Source organism: Silurus aristotelis (genome assembly GCF_946808225.1).
Source record: "Silurus aristotelis genome assembly, chromosome: 15".
NCBI classification, from domain to species: Eukaryota; Metazoa; Chordata; class Actinopteri; order Siluriformes; family Siluridae; genus Silurus; species Silurus aristotelis.
This window is the reverse complement of record NC_139588.1, coordinates 2,753,919-2,773,389: the sequence shown is the minus strand read 5'-3', so window position 1 is coordinate 2,773,389 and position 19,471 is coordinate 2,753,919. Positions and strand designations below refer to the sequence as shown.

Sequence of the window (19,471 nt, the reverse complement as noted above, 5' to 3'; positions counted from 1 at the left end):
GTCGCAATTTGGAAAAAAATTAAAAATACTTCGTTATATTTATGCTTCTAAGTCACTAATGAGAATGGCATGATTATTAGACTATTCCAATGGGTTTTATTAAATGTGATTCTCTTGGGTGCAACTTTCTAGAATGAATACAATTATATACACAAAGTAACAAACTTGCACTTTTTGAGTCAAAGTGGGTGGCTCTTAAAAGAGCCTTTGGGTACTGACAAACACAGCATTGGACGTCTTTACTTGGTCTTGACAGCCTTCTCAGTCTTCTTAGGCAGAAGTACAGCCTGAATATTAGGCAGCACACCACCCTGAGCGATGGTCACTCCGCCGAGCAGTTTGTTCAGCTCCTCATCGTTACGCACGGCGAGTTGCAAGTGTCGGGGAATGATACGAGTCTTCTTGTTATCACGGGCAGCGTTACCAGCCAACTCCAGAATCTCAGCGGTCAGATACTCCAGCACAGCCGCCAGGTAAACGGGAGCGCCGGCACCGACGCGCTCAGCGTAGTTGCCTTTACGCAGAAGCCTGTGCACACGGCCTACAGGAAACTGCAGTCCTGCCCTGGATGAGCGAGTCTTGGCCTTGGCCCTGGCTTTGCCACCGGTTTTGCCTCTTCCACTCATTTTGCTGTAGATCAGATTTGTTCAAGGAACAAGTCGATAATAGTGAACGCTTCGCGCTGAAAACTCAGTGATATAGGCAACACAGCCACTCTCTCATTGGCTTAGAACACCATGTGATCAACATCCAATCACAAATGCACAAATGGTGACACTCATTCAGCTTTAGCCTAACAACCCCCCCCCCCCCCCCCCCGCACACACACACACACACACACACACACACCTCCCCTTCCCTAATAGTCTCTGTGTGTGTGTGTGTGTGTGTGTGTGTGTGTGTGTGTGTGACTGAGGATTGAGCGCGCGCTCATGGGAGACACAGGTATCAGGAAACAACATTCATGTGAAATGTGTACAACGACACATATATCATATAATCATAAGCATCTCTATAACTACTACATAGTTTGCGTATCCATATGTCATAAATCCCTATCTTGTATTCGCTTTCACTTTCATCATGGGAGGATTCAAAATGTTGCTCTTTGGGGGAAAATATAGGTGGCTCTTAAAAGAGCCGTTTAGTTAAGGTAGACATGAAATAAACAAACATGTTTACTTCTTCTTGGGCGCTGTCTTTTTCGCCTTTGCAGCCTTGGGCTTCGCCGCTTTGGGCTTCACGGTCTTTGCTTTCTTGGGGCTCTTGGCTGCTTTTTTAGGAGTTGCCGGCTTTTTCGCTTTCTTCGGGCTCTTGGTGGCTTTTTTAGCAGCCGCTGCGGGCTTCTTTGCCTTCTTCGGGGACTTCTTGGCGGCGGCAACAGGTTTCTTGGCCGCCACCTTCTTGGGCTTCTTCGCCGCGGCGGGTTTCTTCGCCTTAACAGCGACGGGCTTCTTCGCCTTAGTTGCGGTCTTCTTTGCGGGCTTCTTGGCTTCGGTCTGCTTCTTGTTTAGCTTGAAAGAGCCAGACGCGCCGGTCCCTTTGGTCTGTAGAAGAGTTCCCTTCAACACGAGACCCTTGACAGCGAGCTTGACGCGGGAGTTGTTCTTCTCCACGTCGTATCCGCCGGCGGCCAAGGCTTTCTTCAGGGCGGCGAGCGACACACCGCTCCTCTCCTTGGACGAGGAAACCGCTTTGACGATGAGCTCGCCGACGCTGGGGCCGGCTTTCTTGGCCCTCGACGCTGCTTTCTTTTTTGGCGCTTTAGCCGGCGCGGCGGCGGGCGCGGGAGCAACTTCTGCCATCTCTCTAGTATCTGTAGTATCTCAGTGCGAGTCAGACTCTGTATACGCTGTGTAACACACAGAAACCTCCCGCCCCTCTGCTGGTGGGCCGGTCTTAAAACCGAGCATGAGAACGTTGTAGACTCAACCGGGCAGCCGCCGCTTCCGCGACACGCTCGCGAGTGTGTTTTCTCGCAGCGTTTCTCGTCGTAAATAAGACGCCGAAGACAAGATCCCGCGCTATTATGCACACATTTCGCGCGTACGGGCTTGCAAGTGTTCCGCGAGGCCCGTCATGGCCGAATAGAGAGCAGTGGTCGCTCGCGTTTTGCACGGAAGTGCACCGCGCGCCTGGCGCTCGAGCCGGCGCTCGGCGCATTTTGTGCAGAGTGCAGTGTAAAAAGGGTTGAGTTACATCCATGTCGGCGGAACAGCGTGTGTTTCACGTGAACGGCGAGCCTTGTCAATGTGTCTGACGCATTGGCAGTGTGTGAATGCTGTGCGTAGTATTGGGAACGCTGGCTCTTGTGGGCTGTGTGAAGCACGTGTTAGTGTATGGAGCAGGTGTGCAAACTCCCCGTGTGCCTCCCGCAGCCGGACTCCCTATGTCTTTGTCATCGTCTGGTCTTCGCCACTAGGCATGGCACGCCTCGTGCATGGCCCCGTGCTCTAGTAGTCCCAGGCCGACAGGTGTGCCTCGTTGCCCGCTTAACCCTAATTCCAATCAGGTCAGGCTGTGCTAACCTTAACTCGAACAGTGCCAACCCTTACACTAACTCCATGTCATTCAGGCTGCGCCAACCCTAACTCTATGTCATTCAGGCTGCGCTAACCCTAATTCGAACAGTGGCAACCCTAACCCTAACTCCATGTCACTCAAGGCTGCGCTAACCCTAATTAGAGCAGTGCCAACCCTAACCCTAACTCCATGTCTTTCAGGCTGCGCTAACCCTAATTCGAACAGCACTAACCCTTACCCTGTTCCATTCAGGCCGCTCTAACCCTCAATTGAAAAGTGGTAATCCTAACCCTACCTTTGTGCTGCACTAAGCCAAACTCAAATTAAGTTGTTCTGCTATGGCCTTAATGTGAAACACTGTTGTACTACTACAGCTCTAAAGCTAACTATGTAGTCTTACTATGACTCCAATTCAAAAGATGTTGTGCCACTATGGCAGTAATATAAATTATGTCGTGCGGCCATGGCCCAAATTCAAATTATGTTGTTTTACTATAGCCCTAATTCAGATTCTGTTGTGCTACTATGCCTCTGAATAGAAGTATGTTGTGCTGCGCTGGCCCTGATGTGGATCAATGTTCTTCAACTATAGCTCTAATGCTAATTCAGTTGCGCTACTATGATTCTAATTCAAATTTTTTTGGCCAACTATGGCTCTAAGTCAAATGATGGCGTGCTACTGTAGTTCCAATTTAAAATATGTTGTGCTGCTAGGGCCTTGATGTCAAACACTTTTGTGCTACAGTAGCTCTAATGCTAATAATGTAGTGCTGATGTGACTCTAATTAAAATTATGTTAGCCAACTATGACTCTATTTCGAATTATGTTGTGCTACTATGGCTCTAATTCAAATAATGTTGTGCTGCTATGGCCCTAGTGGGAAACACTGTTCTGCTACTGTGGCTCAAATTCAATTCATGCTGTGCTGTCCTGGCCCTGATGTAAAACACTGATGTGCCACTGTAGCTCTAATGCTAATTATGTAACGCCGATATGACTCCAATACTAATCATGTGGGCCAACTATGGGTCTAAGTTAATATATGTTGTGCCTCTAGGGCCCTAATATGAAACACTGTACTGCTACTATAGCTCTAATGCTAACTGTGATTCACATCACGGACCTACCAGCACAACATAGGTAGCATTATAGCCATAGTAGCAGAACAATGTTGTGCTACTATGACTTTAATTCAAATTCGGTTGTGCTGATAGGGCCCTGATGTGAAACACTGTGCTGCCACTACAGCTCTAGTGCTAATTATGTTGTGCTACTATGACTATAATCCAAATGATCTTGGCCAAATATGGCTCTAAGTCAAATGATGCTCTGCTACTATGGCTCTAATTCAAATCATGTTGTGCTGTTATGGCCCTAGTGGGAAACACTGTTCCGCTACTTTGGCCCAAATTCAATTCATGCTGTGCTGTCCTGGCCCTGATGTTAAACACTGATGTGCCACTGTAGCTCTAATGCTAACTATGTAATGCTGATATGACTCCAATACAAATCATGTGGGCCAACTATGGGTTGGCCCTAGTAGCACAACACAATTTGAATTAAAGTCATAGTAGCACAACATTGTTCTACTACTGTAGCTCTAATGCTAACTATGTTGTGCTACTATGGCTCTAATACAAATTATGTTATGCTGCTAGGGCCCTGATGTGAAACACTGTACTGCTACTATAGCTCTAATGCTAATTATGTAGTGCTGCTATAACTATAATTCAACTTATGTTGGCCAACTATGACTCTAATTCAAATTACGTTGTGCTACCATGGCTCTAATTTGAAATATGTTGTGCCTCTAGGACCCCGAAGTAAAACAATGTGCTGCTACTATAGCCCTAATGCTAATTGTGTAGTGCTGCTATGACTCTAAGTCAATTTATGTGTGCCAACTATGGCTCTGAGTCAAATTATGTTGGCCAACTATGGCTCTAATTTCAATTTTGTTTTGCTGCTATGGCCCTAGTGGGAAACACTGTTCCGCTACTGTGGCCCAATTTCAAATAATGTTGTGCTGTCCTGGCCCTGATGTAAAACACTGTTGTGCTACTGTAGCTCTAATGCTAAATATGTAGTGCTGATATGACTCTAATACAATGTACAGTGTGCTACTATGCCTCTCTTTCAAATTATGGTGTGCTGCGAGGGACCCTAGCCCTGATGTGGCTATGGGGCTACAGGGCCCTGGTGTGAAACATCAGGGACCTAGCAGCACAACATAACTTGAGTTAGAGTCAAAGTTAGCATTAGAGCTATAGTAGCAGAACAATGTTGTGCTACTATGACTCTAACTCGAGTTATGTTGTGCTACTAGGGCCCTGATGTGAAACACTGTAATGCTACTATAGCGCTAATGCTAACTGTGTTTCACATCAGGGCCCTAGCAGCACAACATAATTTGTATTATAGCCATAGTAGCACAACATAGTTAGCATTAGAGCTATAGTAGCAGAACAACCCTAATTCGAACAGTGCTAACCCTAACTCCATGTCACTCAGGCTGCGCTAACCCTAATTCGAACAGTGCCAACCCCAACCCTAACCCTAACTCCATGTCATTCAGGCTGCGCTAACCCTAATTCGAACAGTGCCAACCCTAACCCTAAACCTAACTCCATGTCACTGAGGCTGCGCTAACCCTAATTCGAACAGTGCCAACCCTAACCCTAACCCCAACTCCATGTCACTCAGGCTGCGCTAACCGTAATTCGGACAATGCCAACCCTAACCCTAACTCCATGTCACTCGGGCTGCGCTAACCCTAATTCGAACAGTCCCAACCCTAACCCTAACTCCATGTCACTCAGGCTGCGCCAACCCTAATTCGAACAGTGCCAACCCTAACCCTAATTCCATGTCACTCAGGCTGCCCTAACCCTAATTCGAACAGTGCCAACCCTAACCCTAATTCCATGTCACTCAGGCTGCCCTAAGCCTAATTCAAACAGTGCTAACTCTAACCCTAATTCCAATCAGGTCAGGCTGCACTAACCGTAATTCGAACAGTGCCAACCCTAACCCTAATACCATGTCACTCAGGCTGCTTTAACCCTAATTCGAACAGCACTAACCCTTACCCTGTTCCATTCAGGCCGCTCTAACCCTCAATTGAAAAGTGGTAACCCTAACGCTGAATACCTTTGTGCTGCACTAAGCCAAACTCAAATTAAGTTGTTCTGCTATGGCCTTAATGTGAAACACTGTTGTACTACTACAGCTCTAAAGCTAACTATGTAGTCTTACTATGACTTCAATTCAAAAGATGTTGTGCCACTAGGGCAGTAATAGAAATTATGTCGTGCGGCCATGGCCCAAATTCAAATTATGTTGTTTTACTATAGCCCTAATTTAGATTCTGTTGTGCTACTATGCCTCTGAATGGAAGTATGTTGTGCTGCTATGGCCCTGATGTGGATCAATGTTCTTCAACTATAGCTCTAATGCTAATTCAGTTGCGCTACTTTGATTCTAATTCAGATTATTTTGGCCAACTATGGCTCTAGGTCAAATGATGGTGTGCTACTGTAGTTCCAATTTAAAATATGTTGTGCTGCTAGGGCCTTGATGTCAAACACTGTTGTGCTACAGTAGCTCTAATGCTAATTATGTAGTGCTGATGTGACTCTAATTAAAATTATGTTAGCCAACTATGACTCTAATTCAAATTATGTTGTGCTACTATGGCTCTAATTCAAATAATGGCGGCTGCTATGGCCCTAGTGGGAAACACTGTTCCGCTACTGTGGCCCAAAATCAATTTATGCTGTGCTGTCCTGGCCCTGATGTTAAACACTGATGTGCCACTGTAGCTCTGATGCTAATTATGTAACGCCGATATGACTCCAATACAAATCATGTGGGCCAACTATGGCTCTAAGTTAATATATGTTGTGCCTCTACGGCCCTGATGTGAAACACTGTGCTGCTACTATAGCTCTTTAGCTAATTATGTAGTGCTGCTATGACTCTGTTAATTTAAGTGGGCCAACTATGGGTCTAATTAAAATTATGTTGTGCTGCTAGGGCCCTGATGTGAAACACTGTGCTGCTACTGTAGCTCTAATGCTAACTGTGTTTCACATCAGAGCCCTAGCAGCACAACATAATTTGAATCAGAGCCATAGTAGCAAAACATAGGTAGCATTAGAACTACAGTAGCAGAACAATGTTGTGCTACTATGACTTTAATTCAAATTGTGTTGTGCTGCTAGGGCCCTGATGTGGAACACTGAGCTGCTACTACAGCTCTAGTGCTAATTATGTCGTGCTACTATGACTTTAATCCAAATGATCTTGGCCAACTGTGCTGTTATGGCCCTAGTGGGAAACACTGTTCCGCTACTGTGGCCCAAATTCAATTTATGTTGTGCTGTTATGGCCCTAGTGGGAAACACTGTTCCGCCAATGTAGCTCTAATAAAAAATATGTAGTACTGATATGGCTCTAATTCAAAGTACGTTGTGCTACTATGGCTCTCATTCAAATTATGGTGTGCTGCTAGGGACCCCAGCCCTGATGTAGCTACAGGGCCCTGGTGTGAAACACTATACTGCTACTATAGCTCTAATGCTAACTGTGTTTCACATCAGGGCCCTAGCAGCACAACATAACTTGAGTTAGAGTCATAGTAGCACAACATTGGTTTGCTACTATAGCTCTAACGCTAACTATGTTGTGCTACTATTGCTCTAATTGAAATTATGTTGTGCTGCTAGGGCCCTGATGTGAAACACTGTGCTGCTACTGTAGCTCTAATGCTAACTGTGTTTCTCGTCAGGGCCCTAGCAGCACAACATAGGTAGCATTAGAGCTACAGTAGCAGAACAATGTTGTGCTACTATGACTTTAATTCAAATTGTGTTGTGCTACTAGGGCCCTGATGTGGAACACTGTGCTGCTACTACAGCTCTAGTGCTAACTATGATGTGCTACTCTGACTCTAATCCAAATGATCTTGGCCAACGATGGCTCTAAGTCAAATTATGCTCTGCTACCATGGCTCTAATTCAAATCATGTTGTGCTGTTATGGCCCTAGTGGGAAACACTGTTCCGCCAATGTAGCTCTAATGAGAATTATGTAGTACTGATATGGCTCTAATTCAAAGTACGTTGTGCTACAATGGCTCTCATTCAAATTATGGTGTGCTGCTAGGGACCCCAGCCCTGATGTGGCTACAGGGCACTGGTGTAAAACACTATACTGCTACTATAGCTCTAATGCTAACTGTGTTTCACATCAGGGCCCTAACAGCACAACATACCTTGAGTTAGAGTCATAGTAGCATGTTCTATGAACATTGTTCTACTACTATAGCTCTAATGCTAACTATGTTGTGCTAATATGGGTCTAATACAAATTATGTTGTGCTGCTAGGGCCCTGATGTTAAACACTGTACTGCTACTATAGCTCTAATGCTAATTATGTAGTGCTGCTATAACTATAATTCAACTTATGTTGGCCAACTATGACTCTAATTCAAATTACGTTGTGCTACCATGGCTCTAATTTGAAATATGTTGTGCCTCTAGGGCCCTGATGTAAAACACTGTGCTGCTACTATAGCCCTAATGCTAATTATGTAATGCCGATATGACTCCAATACAAATCATGTGGGCCAACTATGGCTCTAAGTTAATATATGTTGTGCCTCTAGGGCCCTGATGTGAAACACTGTGCTGCTACTATAGCTCTAATGCTAATTGTGTAGTGCTGCTATGACTCTAAGTCAATTTATGTGGGCCAACTATGGCTCTGAGTCAAATTATGTTGGCCAACTATGGCTCTAATTTCAATTTTGTTTTGCTGCTATGGCCCTAGTGGGAAACACTGTTCCGCTACTGTGGCCCAATTTCAAATAATGTTGTGCTGTCCTGGCCCTGATGTAAAACACTGTTGTGCTACTGTAGCTCTAATGCTAATTATGTAGTGCTGATATGACTCTAATTAAAAGTACAGTGTGCTACTATGCCTCTCATTTAAATTATGGTGTGCTGCGAGGGACCCTAGCCCTGATGTGGCTACAGGGCTACAGGGCCCTGGTGTGAAACATCAGGGACCTAGCAGCACAACATAACTTGAGTTAGAGTCATAGTTAGCATTAGAGCTATAGTAGCAGAACAATGTTGTGCTACTATGACTCTAACTCGAGTTATGTTGTGCTACTAGGGCCCTGATGTGAAACACTGTACTGCAAATATAGCTCTAATGCTAACTGTGTTTCACATCAGGGCCCTAGCAGCACAACATAATTTGTATTATAGCCATAGTAGCACAACATAGTTAGCATTAGAGCTATAGTAGCAGAACAACCCTAATTCGAACAGTGCTAACCCTAACTCCATGTCACTCAGGCTGTGCTAACCCTAATTCGAACAGTGCCAACCCTAACCCTAACTCCAGATCATTCAGGCTGCGCTAACCCTAATTCGAACAGTGCCAACCCTAACCCTAACTCCATGTCACTCAGGCTGCGCTAACCCTAATTAGAACAGTGCCAACCCTAACCCTAACTCCATGTCACTCAGGCTGCGCTAACCCTAATTCGAACAGTGCCAACCCTAACCCTAACTCCATGTCACTCAGGCTGCGCTAACCCTAATTCGAACAGTGCCAACCCTAACTCTAACTCCATGTCACTCAGGCTGCGCTAACCCTAATTCGAACAGTGCCAACCCTAACCCTAACTCCATGTCACTCAGGCTGCGCTAACCCTAATTCGAACAGTGCCAACCCTAACCCTAACTCCATGTCACTCAGGCTGCGCTAACCCTAATTCGAACAGTGCCAACCCTAACCCTAACTCCATGTCACTCAGGCTGCGCTAACCCTAATTCGAACAGTGCCAACCCTAACCCTAACTCCATGTCACTCAGGCTGCGCTAACCCTAATTCGAACAGTGCCAACCCTAACCCTAACTCCATGTCACTCAGGCTGCGCTAACCCTAATTCAAACAGTGCCAACCCTAACCCTAACTCCATGTCACTCAGGCTGCGCTAACCCTAATTCGAACAGTGCCAACCCTAACCCTAACTCCATGTCACTCAGGCTGCGCTAACCCTAATTTGAACAGTGCCACCCCTAACTCCAGGTCACTCAGGCTGCGCTAACCCTAATTCGAATAGTGCCAACCCTAACCATAACCCTAACTCCATGTCACTCAGGCGGCGCTAACCCTAATTCGAAGAGTGCAACCCCAACCCTAACTCCATGTCATTCAGGCTGCACTAACCCTAATTCGAACAGTGCCAACCCTAACCCTAATTCCATGTCACTCAGGCTGCTTTACCCCTAATTCGAACAGTACCAACCCTAACCCTGTTCCATTCAGGCCGCTCTAACCCTCAATTGAAAAGTGGTAATCCTAACCCTACCTTTGTGCTGCACTAAGCCAAACTCAAATTAAGTTGTGCTGCTATGGCCTTAATGTGAAACACTGTTGTACTACTACAGCTCTAAAGCTAACTATGTAGTCTTACTATGACTCTAATTCAAAAGATGTTGTGCCACTATGGCAGTAATAGAAATTATGTCGTGCGGCCATGGCCCAAATTCAAATTAGGTTGTTTTACTATAGCCCTAATTCAGATTCTGTTGTGCTACTATGCCTCTGAATGGAAGTATGTTGTGCTGCTATGGCTCTGATGTGGATCAATGTTCTTCAACTATAGCTCTAATGCAAATTCTGTTGCGCTACTATAATTCTAATTCAAATTATTTTGGCCAACTATGGCTCTAGGTCAAATGATGGCGTGCTACTGTAGTTCCAATTTAAAATATGTTGTGCTGCTAGGGCCTTGATGTCAAACACTGTTGTGCTACAGTAGCTCTAATGCTAATTATGTAGTGCTGATGTGACTCTAATTAAAATGATGTTAGCCAACTATGACTCTAATTCAAATTATGTTGTGCTACTATGGCTCTAATTCAAATTATGGCGTGCTGCCATGGCCCTAGTGGGAAACACTGTTCCGCTACTGTGGCTCAAATTCAATTCATGCTGTGCTGTCCTGGCCCTGATGTAAAACACTGATGTGCCACTGTAGCTCTAATGCTAATTATGTAACGCCGATATGACTCCAATACTAATCATGTGGGCCAACTATGGCTCTAAGTTAATATATGTTGTGCCTCTAGGGCCCTAATATGAAACACTGTACTGCTACTATAGCTCTAATGCTAACTGTGATTCACATCAGGGACCTACCAGCACAACATGATTCGAATTAGAGCCATAGTAGCACAACATAGGTAGCATGATAGATAGATAGATACACAGCAACGAAATGCAGTTTGGCATCTACCAGAAGTGCAAAACTTAGCAGTCGTGCAAAAGTGCAGATAAACATCTAGCATATTTACAGTGCAGATAACTATCTAGCATATTTACAGCAAGTGGTATATATGAAAGTATATACAGTGAATAAATATAAAGGCTATTTGAGTGCAGAGATGTGTGGACATTCAGAAGTACAGTGAATAAATATAGAGGTGTACAGTAATTAAGAAAATGTGCAGAAATGAAAGGTTACAGATCACAAGATTATGGCATTAAGGAGTAGCAAGCTGAATAAACAGTCTACTATATATAAAATATATATATATATATATATATATATATATATATATATATATATATATATATATATATATATACATATACACATATATATATATATATATTTATATATATATATATATATATATATATATATATATATATATATATATATATATATATATATACATACATTGTATACACAAATGAATGTTAAATGTTGGGCAGAATGTACAGTAATGATAAAGATTAATTAAGCAAATAATAAAATGATTAAAATTGTTGTTACTTTTATATATTCTTTATTTTATTATATAATTTAAAATTTTATAATAGCTATCCTTTTTTTTTATATATATGTAGAATATTGTTAGATACAAAATACATTACTAAAACTTTCTTTCGGCTTCTCCCATTAGGGGGCGCCACAGCGGATCATCCGCATGTTTGATTTGGCACATGTTTTTACACTGGATGTCCTTCCTAACACAACCCTCCCCATTTATCCGGGCTTGGGACCGGCACTAAGGCTTGTGCAACCCTAATGGCCTAAAGACCACCAGGGAACCTACAAGATATATTACTAGATATTATTATTATTATTATTATTATTATTATTATTATTATTATTATTATAATAATAATAATAATAATAATAATAATAATAATTATTATTATTATTATTATTAGAAAGATGATTATATTGATAATAACAGACTCTTGTACAATTTAAGTGTAATTTTAATCAGTCTTTTACTTCATTATTTATTTTTTACAAAACATTTGACTTTTACTCATTATTTTTTTCCCCCATAAATATCTGTACTTTCTACTTCTTACATTTTCAAAAACAGTCTCGTTACTTTAATTTTATTCCATCTGGTGAAAAGTGTTGAACACATGAAGAAAGGCAGGTGAAAAAAGGCATGGAAGCCGAGACACCAGCTGAAATCAATCAGTAATTAGAAAGCAGTCCTGCCCCGTGTCAGTGAAAATCAATATCAGCTGCTTCAGTCCCAACTAATGGCCTGTATAAAGATGTCTCATTACCAAGGTGTCACACAAGAAACATCTCATGATGGGTAAAAGTGAAGAGCTCTCTCAAGACCTTCACAACCTTATTGTTGCAAAACATACTATTAGCATTGGTTACAGAAGGATTTCTAAACTTCTGAATGTTCCAGCGAGAACTGTTAGGATCATAATCCAGAAGTAGAAAGAACATCATCTCACCATAAAGCAGCCATGACCAGGTGCTCCTCACAAGATTTCAGACAGAGGAGCAAAAAGAATATCAAAAGAGTTGTCCAAGAGACAAGGACCACTTGTGGAGAGCTTCAGAAAGACCTGGAATTAGCAGCTACAACTGTTTAAAAGAAAAGCGCCTGCTGCCAAAGAAGGGAGACCTGACGCAGCTGAAGAACTGGCGCCCAGTGTCACTACTGTACTGTACTGTACTGTATAGGTATGTTGTTCTCTATTTCCAATATGAAGTATGTCAAGTCAAGTCAAGTCAAGTTTATTTGTATAGCGCTTTTCACAACAGACATTGTCTCAAAGCAGCTTTACAGAAAACAACAGTGAAGGTGAATGGTGTGCGTTTGTCCCTGATGAGCAGCCGTGGCGACAGTGGCAAGGAAAAACTCCCTTAGATGATATGAGGAAGAAACCTTGAGAGGAACCAGACTCAAAGGGGAACCCATCCTCATATGGGTGACATCAAAAGTTTGGTCATAAATCTTTCAACAATACAGAACAATTTGTGATCATCATAGATCCAGCATCAGCTTCTCCATGCCAGGGCCTTTAAACACTCGGCATCTACTTCTCCATGATCATCCATAGGTCCATAATCTTCACGAGGTGGGACGTGACTGGAGCTGGCCAAACCTCAGGAAGCCTCGGGATGGGGAGAGAAAGAGAAGCAGTGGAGAGGAATTAGCGTAGCTGCTGTTCATGATATTAACAGCACAAGTTGATAATGTGCATGTGATCAGATGTTCTGGAGCACAAGATTGTGATGTGATGTGTGTGATGTGTGTTATGTGTAGGCTTTGCTAAAAAGATATGTTTTTAATCTGCACTTAAACTGGGAGAGTGTATCTGAACCCCGAACACTGTCAGGAAGACTATTCCAGAGTTTAGGAGCTAAATGTGAAAATGCTCTACCGCCTTTAGTGGACTTTGCTATTCTAGGAACTACTAGAAGCCCAGAGTTTTGAGATCTCAGTATGTAAAAGTAGGAACTCTTAATCTAAATGCTGCTAGAGCTGGTCAGAAAAGAATGGTGTTGTTTGAGTTTATAAAGCTGAAACGGATTGATGTCATGTTTATTCAGGAATCACACAGGGATCATAAAACTGAAGTGGATTGGATGTTCTCTACTAGTGGAGGAGTAGCAATACTCTTTTCAAAACACTTTCTACCAACCTCTTACAAAATGGAAGAAATAGTTAAAGGGCACATTTTAAAAGTACAAGCAAAATTCGAAAACACAGAAATGAATTTTTGTTATGTTTATGCACCTACCAAGGGGCAGAAAAAAATCCTCTTTCTAAACAAAATCAGCTCCACTTTAAAAAACATCAATTCAGAAGGTTTTTTGTTTCTAGGTGGGGATTTTAATTGCACTGAAGATGATAAACTGGATAGGAATCACATAGAACCACATATTAGCGCTCAAAAAACACCTGTACAGCTGATCAGAACTTCTGATTTGTGTGACATTTGGAGGAACATGAATACTAAGACCAGGCAGTAAACATGGCCCACAGCAGGGATAATGTTTTATCTATGGCGAGACTCGATAGATTCTATGTATTCAGTTTTCATGCAAATCGTTTTAAAGACTGTAAAATCGTCCCGCAATGGAAAAACTTGAAAACTACAACCCCAAATCAGAAAAAGTTGGGACAGTATGGAAAACGCAAATAAAAAAAGAAAGTAGTGATTTCTAAATTTACTTTGACTTGTATTTCATTGCAGACAATATGAAAACAAAATATTTCATGTTTTGTTTGGTCAACTTCATGTCATGTGTAAATATACATCATTTCCTGTCATTCAGACCTGCAACACATTCCAAAAAAAGTTCATGGAAATCCAGGAAGAGAGAAAAAAAGGAAAGGAAAATGGTGCACTTATGGTTCTACCACACAGATGAAGAACAGAAAATGATCCAGGTTCAGAAGAAACAAGGGGCTCACCAGTCTCCATCAATGTTGAGCTCCTAGCTGATGGTAGAAACGATTCTAATTCCAGAGCTCCGAGAACTCCTCATCCAGCATCAAAGAGAGATGTCAAACAAATTAGGAAGAGGAAACAAAGGGAGGGAAAAAAAACAAAAAACAACCATGCGAAGACAAGGCAGGAAAATAATTTATTGCAGTAAATTCCCATTTACACACATTAATATTTCTAATTATAATTTTCAATGTAATAATGTTCAAAATGCATCAACACATTTACTGACACTAAATTGTTCCTTTTATCTGAATAATTGCTTAATTTAACTGTAAGCATTCAATCCGCCTATAGCTGATATCAGAGCATGAGACTGCATGGTTAGCAGAACACCACATGACCTATGTTACACACACCACACTAATACGATTGGCAATCTACATGAACACTAAAGCAGCAAATCAACTGTTCATTTATCACTTCACTCAGATGTTTAAACATTTCAGAGGAATTATCCACAGTATGATTTTAAAATGTCTGATTTCACAAAAGACTGAACAATACACAACCCATAACTCAATAAGGTTGTCTTAGCACAAAAAAAAGGAAAAAACTAACACCAAGAAAGAGAAATGGTATTAAATAATACCAGATGAACTAAGGGAAATCGCTTTCACAAAGTCATCAGCTTGGGTTTTCATTTAGTTTTTTTTTTCCTTTTTAGTACTGCTAATGGCATGCATCTTTTTTTCTGTTCAAGGCTCCTCCCCCTCTGATCAACACCAATGATGACGAAGAACAATCATTAAGGGCGGAGCTACTCTTAATTATTTAATCTCATAAATATTTCTGGTTTGTGACATTTACTAATTTCTTTTGGCAATATTTGATTCCCAAAACCTTAAAATAAAATATTTAAAATATGATTTAAAATTATTGTGCATTTGTATAATTCTTCTTTTTTTGGTTTTGATACGGTTCTTATGACCTTCGTTACACTAGCAACAAGTAATGTCATAAATCTATGGGGGGGGGGTTATACAGAAGACTTGTATGTTTTTTGTTCTTTTTTCTTGGGCATCTCTGTTACAAGTTGTTTTGTAGTTTTATTACAGTGTCAGATTCTCATGTTGATTGTGATTCCGTGTTCAGCAATGGCAACACATGTACTGTTTTATGTTACAGTAAGTTCAGTATTTTGAGAAGCAGTAAAGTAAGCTTTGTTTTGTGCATGGTAACTATTCTGTGGAAGAAGGCAGGTTTTCATTTGAATAAATCATTTTTGACTCTGAATGCATGGTCTTGATTTTAGTTTATATAACCGTGTTTTAAGTTTAAATGCTTTACTCATTTTAAGACAGATTACCTTATGACAAATCCTAAATTAAGAAGAATCATCTTGTTTAATAGCTCTGGTCTTAAGATCTTTTCACACAAATTAAGAAAAGCAAACTCTTAAAAATTAAAAAAATTAACAACCTAGTTTTAAGTAAATGACACTAAATATACTGCTTCAAATAAGTATTTTAATCCTTGTTTTAAACACTTTGCTATTTTCTAAAGGCTAGGTATGTTTTCTTATTTTAAGAAATCTTATCAAGTGTAATTATCTTACTGCATTATTACATTGCAGCACCGACGCTAAAAAGATATCATGCAGCCCGGACCTGCATAAAGCTCAATGGGGAAAACCTTAGACATTGAGCAATTTTAAGGTACCACATGGTTTAAACAATTTAAGCCTTTACAAAATTAACTAACTTTAAAGATGTCTTAATTACCTTGTCCCTCCATAGTGCTGATCTTCTCCACCTGCTCCTCCATAGTGCTGATCTTCTCCACCTGCTCCTCCATAGTGCTGATCTGCTCCACCTGCTCCTCTGTAATGCTCATCTTCTCCACCTGCTCCTCCATAGTGCTATTTAATAAAGTGCTATTTTTTTTATTAAAAAAAAAATAAAAGTATTATACAAAATAAATTGGCAGTTATTTACAATCCCTGCCTACCTAAAAAGGCTTCGTGAGTGCACAGCGCACAACAAACTCAAAATAAAAAACTCAAATAAAGAAAGAGTCCATAGAAGTTGTTGATGTGTGTGTGTGTGTGTGTTTCGTAGAGTATGTTCTTTTCACTACCCGGGTAGGTCTACCTATGTTCTTATCTGTTCACAAATGAAGGCACAGGATGATGCTGGTCCAAAGATGCCACGGCTGGCCACACCGGGCTTTTGATCCGTTCACTTCTGCGGGTTGGCTCGCCACTGACCGCTAGGGTCAGATTCAGATGGTCTATCCCTTTCTAAAAAAACAATCTATACATACAGTACAGAATGCATTAATTACAATTGCCTCATTTTTGTTCAAATCTAATCAACTTTTCTCCATTCAAATATCAAATCAAATATAACCAATTGTAAAGATTATAAATACTCTGATCATTGTGCAAATGAATAGGCACACATCACACCACATAACATAAGTCAGTTCCAATGAACAACAATCATGTATTTATATCTTACAGTACAAAATAAATCATAGGATTTCAGAAACATATTTATGAAACCAGATATTAACCTTTTTAACTTTTTGAACCTGTTTTTGCATCTTAACATTTTAACCATCACATTTTACCATTTTCATTCTTTTTAACAGCTAAGAAACTTCTCCTCCTCATATACATATACATACACAAACATGTATATTCACAATTAAATGAACTAAATCACCCTTATTTTAAATACATGTATATTAACTTTTAAGTCAACAAGTAAAAAAACAGTATAAAGGCACCTTTAGCGGTGTAAACACTATTAAAGATCTGCTACAGTGGTGTCTAGCTTAGCTAAGCCAGCATGACAAACCAAATAGGACTTATAGATTGTTAACAATTAGCATGCAGCTAGCGCGATTAGCAATCTTTTATGAGCAACATAAAACAATTTGAATCAATTTGAATTGTTTGCTTTCTAGCAACTTCTTCACCGGAGAAGCTTGTTTTTAGGTGAATTACCTGGGGTGTATGGGCCACCCGCAGGCAGAGTAGAGTGTGTCACTTCAGTATCCTTAGGTGGGTTACACTCTCCCCTCCTAACTTATGCACGTCCCTGTGCATGTCAATGTTCAAACAGTTATCACCGGAGGAAACAAAACAGGGGGACAAGCTGATGCATCATTCTCACTTATGAGGTTGTTCCACACAGTGGTCAGTCTCCTTGAAAGAATGACTTCACCACTGTGACTAAGGGGGTTCCCAGTTCAGTGTAGTTCAGCCGCCTAGGTGGCTGATGATTCCTCATGGATCTCCTGACTAGGTCATCAGTATCAGCCTGTTCCTCTGTCTCATTAATCTCCTCTTCTCCTTCATTTTCAAGAACATTTGTCTCATCACATTCTGGCATGTCAGAGGGGACTGGAAGTTGTTCAGGGCAGTCCTCATCCAAGCCTTTTACAAGGTTACCATTGTCAGATAAGTTTGTCTCTCGTTCCACAGATTCACTTCCAGGTAGGTCTTTTTTTTCCACAAGTTCATTTCCAGGTGTGTTAGGGTTCTGTGTTACTCTGTTGACTGGAGCAACATCGGGTAGGCTACTCTCATTAGCTGGAACATCATCAATCATTTTGTTGAAGTTTGTCGTCAGACTCTCTTTAGAATGACTTGGACCATGGTGTCTTGGAACATCTCGCGAGACAATATATCTGGTTACTTCTGGAACCGCTTCTTTTTGGGACCAGGTAACAAGCATGATATCGTCCTCATCAGAGGACTGATCAACTTCTCTTGGGTCACTGCGATTGTTCTGGTGTGTCTTGCGGCGCTCGAGTGGTTTTGGTTGTTCTTCTGGTGTTACATGGAGGAACCCACATGGGAGCAAGAGGTCTCGATGCAAGGTGCGCCAGGGGCCTTCTCCGGTCTCTGATTTTACTGTATAAACGAGGAGGTCTCCAGCTTTCCTCACTACCACATGGACGGTGGACTCAGCTACTCAGCAGTTATCAGCAAGCTTGTGCTTTCCACGAATGCGTACGTTCCTGACAAGTACTCTGTCTCCAATGTCCAGAGCAGAAGGAGTCACACGCTTATCAAACCTTGTTTTGTTCTTTTCAGCCACCTTGGCAGCACTCCTTGTAGCTATTCTGTAGCTCTCCTCGAGGTGGGATTTGAGGTGCTTTACATACTGGGAGTGTGACTTCTGTTGCTCTTCTTTGAAAGGTAAGCCGAATGCAAGGTCGACTGGCAGGCGTGGCTGGCGTCCAAACATTAACTCATATGGTGTGAACCCAGTCACCTCATTCCTAATAAAATTATACGCGTGAACCAAAGGCTTTACAAAGTCCTTCCATTGTGACTTATCCTGGTTTTCCATAGTGCCAAGCATGTCTAACAGAGTGCGGTTAAAACATTAAAACGAATTTTCTGTATGCCCGCAACTTCACACAGTTGTTTGATTAACCGCGACTCAAATTCAGGACCTTGGTCGCTGTGCAGTTTCTCTGGAATACCATAATGGATGATGAAATTGTCCCATAAGCACTTTGCAAACGTTTGAGCCCTTTGGTTTGGTGTTGGGATAGCCACTGTGTATTTTGTAAAGTGATCCGTGATCACAAGAATGTCCTTTGTGTTACTTCTGTCCGGTTCTATAGACAAGAAGTCCATGCAGACCAGTTCAAGCGGTCTTGTTGTCATGATGTTTACTAAAGGTGCTGCCCTCTCAGGTAGGGTTTTCCTGAGCACACACCTGTTACACATCTTGACTTTCTGCTCAATGTCAGAGGCCATCCTCGGCCAGTAGAATCTGGCTCTTACCAAGTCCAGCGTGCGGTCTTTTCACATATGACCCATGTTATCATGCATGCTCATTAAGACCTTCTCACGAAGATCTTCAGGTAAGACTTGCTGGTACTGTGTTTGGCCTTCTTCTTGGCGTGTTCTATAGAGGATGCCGTTCCGCAGTTCAAGCCTGGACAACTCTCTCAACAACAGAGGTAGGTCTGGAAGCAAGGTTCTCACAGCGGGTGGTGGTTTCTCGTCATGCTCAATCTGGGAGAAGACATGTTTAATGCATTGGTCGGCTCTCTGTTTGTCTCTGAGCTCTGCCTCTGATAGGTGTGGGACGATGGGAAGCCCTCCAAGCTCATCTTCCTGCTCAAAACTGTCAGGTACAGCATCTCCAGAGATAGCTAGGCTCTCGA

The 19,471-nt window shown here is 41.7% G+C and overlaps 4 protein-coding genes and 1 pseudogene across 5 annotated transcripts in view; 2 read left to right on the top strand and 3 right to left on the bottom strand.

Annotated features, from left to right (window-relative positions):
• Positions 1–19,471, bottom strand: part of LOC310738041 (uncharacterized protein) — a 924,051-nt gene that overhangs the window by 204,079 nt on the left and 700,501 nt on the right. The window lies entirely within an intron of this gene.
• LOC310738273 (NLR family CARD domain-containing protein 3-like) overlaps positions 1–19,471 on the top strand; it is a 360,476-nt pseudogene that overhangs the window by 92,444 nt on the left and 248,561 nt on the right. The gene's annotated exons all lie outside the window — the stretch shown is intronic.
• Positions 1–19,471, top strand: part of LOC310738145 (histone H1-like) — a gene marked incomplete at its 3' end in the record, with an annotated part of 212,516 nt that overhangs the window by 123,701 nt on the left and 69,344 nt on the right. The gene's annotated exons all lie outside the window — the stretch shown is intronic.
• Positions 240–685, bottom strand: LOC310738208 (histone H2A; the record flags this gene model as incomplete). The annotated part of the gene is made up of 1 exon (XM_083563211.1): positions 240–685. Exon 1 carries the CDS (start codon positions 624–626, stop codon positions 240–242), a length of 387 nt encoding a protein of 128 aa, XP_083419337.1. The 5' UTR covers positions 627–685.
• Positions 1,179–1,805, bottom strand: LOC310738158 (histone H1-like; the record flags this gene model as incomplete). Its single annotated transcript, XM_083563153.1, has 1 exon — positions 1,179–1,805. One exon carries the CDS (start codon positions 1,803–1,805, stop codon positions 1,179–1,181), a length of 627 nt encoding a protein of 208 aa, XP_083419279.1.